The sequence below is a fragment of the Montipora capricornis genome, unplaced genomic scaffold (genome assembly GCF_036669925.1).
Source record: "Montipora capricornis isolate CH-2021 unplaced genomic scaffold, ASM3666992v2 scaffold_429, whole genome shotgun sequence".
Taxonomy (NCBI): Eukaryota; Metazoa; Cnidaria; class Anthozoa; order Scleractinia; family Acroporidae; genus Montipora; species Montipora capricornis.
In genome coordinates, this window is record NW_027180161.1 from 250,027 (window position 1) to 252,526 (window position 2,500).

Below are 2,500 nucleotides of genomic sequence, written 5' to 3' on the forward strand. Positions count from 1 at the left end.
AAGGCTTTGAAGTTTGAAGGCACAGGTTTTAGCATGTTTTAAAATACTTTCTAGACCAGATCGTGTAAACAGTACACTATAATTAAAGGTCAATAACTAGTTTAATGTTGGGTAAGTAATGGAAACAAAGCTAGTGCTAAATCTACGATGTACTTTATTTTGAAGAAGTACATGCTCCTACTAGTTGGGGTGTTAAGCTGATAACCAAGTGAATGAGTATTTTAAGTACCGACAAACAACCAGCTGATGTTCATGTTTTATAGGACTGCTGTTGTGTTATCCTGCCTAATCCGCTACTTTGAAAAGTAGTAGACGGCTGTTTAGTTATAATTTTTTTACTTAAACCAAGCCCAACGGTTTACCTAGTAAAAGCATTCTCAGTTGCAGCTTGGAATCTGCTTAGTAGTGTTCCTGCTTATTTCAAAAGACTGGTTTAATTGAAAACCCATTTTCCAGATTTTTAACGTTAATTATTTTTCAAGTCCTTTATCACTAAGTAACAAACCAGTCAATGTGCAGTATAACAGTGTTTTAAGTGATATGGATAAAATTTACACACATCAACTAAATGGTTTTGTTAATAAGGTTTTGTTTCAAAATATTGAGCAAGCTACTTTGACAGCCTCTTATGGGAACCTGGTTAAGACGTTGCACACCATCCAATGATAATTTGTATTGTGAACAGTTTAAATTACTATTACTAAAATGACAGATGTAATTTTGGTTTTTGGAGTATATGGTATTGATTGAATGTGTTATTGTTTGCAAATGTTGAGTTTTAGTACAATGTTTTTATGTACATTTACCAACATGTACTTTTATAAACTGTCAAGCATCCTCTGACATTCAGGGAAACTATATAGATTAAGAATAATAAGAAAGGATGTGTTAAAATTTGGAGGATACTCTCATTCTACTATTATTTTACCTGGAAATTAAATTTTAAGAAAATTTCGTCTACAGGCTGAAGTCCCCTTAGTATGTTACACTTGATCAGTATTTTAAAAACATACAGAAAAAAAGTAACTAATATGTCAGTTTGAACAAGGAAGCACTATTGAGAATCTTAAGTACAATTCCTAATTGCTATAATTATTTGTGGACTATAAGTGGAACATGTATAGTTGACATATAGCCAAAGGTAAACTTCCCACAGACTAAAGGCAACATACAGGCTTGATTTCCAAGGTTTGTTTCAAATGTAAGAAATACTGGTCAGACCTGACATATATTAAGTTATGCACATTGTGCAACCAAGCTAAGTCGTGCAGTGAACATGTTTAGAATCGTATCGTTGGAGGCTGTACTGTACTTTGCATTACTGTCCTATGTGATTAAACATCACAGCATACACTGAGATTTCAAGTTAGTTTTAGCATGTTTGGTTTGGTCAAGTATTTTTTAATCGTAATGTGTACAGCAATAATCAGTAAACTGTTCTTTCTGCTGTAATAAAGAGTTAGATTTCCTGAAAGCATAGACGTCATTCCTTTTGTTATCTATACCGATTAAGGCCCCGTCCACACGTATCCGGAAATTTGTGAAAACGCAAATTTTTTTTACGAATACGGCTTGCGTCCACACGTATCCAGCGTATTTTCCGGCCGTATCCGGAAATTTTTGAAAACGCTCTCCAGAGTGGAAATTTTTTTATCCGATACGAATACGTATACGTGTGGACGGTCGTATCCTCAAATTTGCGAATACGCTTACGTCATTCTCTTGGATCCAGTCTTCACGGCGAGCATTAAACAAACATGGCGTACAGCAAGGTTGTGTCTTTGTTAATTGCTCTGATTTCTAGTTTGATGTCATGCTTTCAGATAAATGCAGCTGTGATAAATTTACACAACAAATACTTTTACTTTCGTGACCGTCAGCAGTAGTTCAACTTCATCATCGGTCCATTTATATGAATCAGCATACTTTTTCTTGACTTTATCAGAAGATTTAGACATTTTTTTGGGTGATAAACTACAAGCTTCCACTGTTTACACCTTGCAGTTGCTATGGCGCGGAAGAAATGACGCCAAATCGCAATTATGCGAATGCTCATTTCAGGATTCTCTCCGGCAAAAGAACTGGGCACTAGAGCAAATCAGAAAATTTCCGGATACAATCGGATACATGTGGACGGCTGTAAACGATTTGAATACGCTGCGTGTGGACGCGAAAATTTTCGCAACCGCAAAAAATTTTTGCGGAAAAAAAAATTTCCGGATACGTGTGGACATGGCCTAAATTCAACAATGTGAAGCTACCAGGACATGTCACAAAGGAGAAACCTTGTCTGTTTTCACTCACTGGCATTAACTCATTGTTAAAAATACATTTTATGGCGTGCAGTGCAGTGCAGATACATGTTTGGACTGCAGCTCGAGAAAACAAAGAAACTAGCACAATTTGTTTTGTCGCCTTGTGGGTCAAATATCAAGGTGTCCTAACTGTTTATTCTTGGTAAAATAATCATTTACACACTTTCAGGTTCAAAGGGAACATC

At 35.8% G+C, this 2,500-nt stretch overlaps 2 protein-coding genes across 5 annotated transcripts in view; both read left to right on the forward strand.

Moving 5' to 3' along the window:
* LOC138035593 (protein NLRC3-like) overlaps positions 1 to 2,500 on the forward strand; it is a 47,659-nt gene that overhangs the window by 27,576 nt on the left and 17,583 nt on the right. The gene's annotated exons all lie outside the window — the stretch shown is intronic.
* The window catches only part of LOC138035595 (uncharacterized), an 8,360-nt gene that overhangs the window by 5,430 nt on the left and 430 nt on the right, over positions 1 to 2,500 (forward strand). Inside the window, exon 3 of the mRNA XM_068882238.1 lies at positions 1 to 2,500. This exon is cut by the window's left edge and continues 485 nt beyond it; it is cut by the window's right edge and continues 430 nt beyond it. Within this exon, the coding sequence (XP_068738339.1) occupies positions 1 to 42 (42 nt within the window). The 3' untranslated portion in view covers positions 43 to 2,500.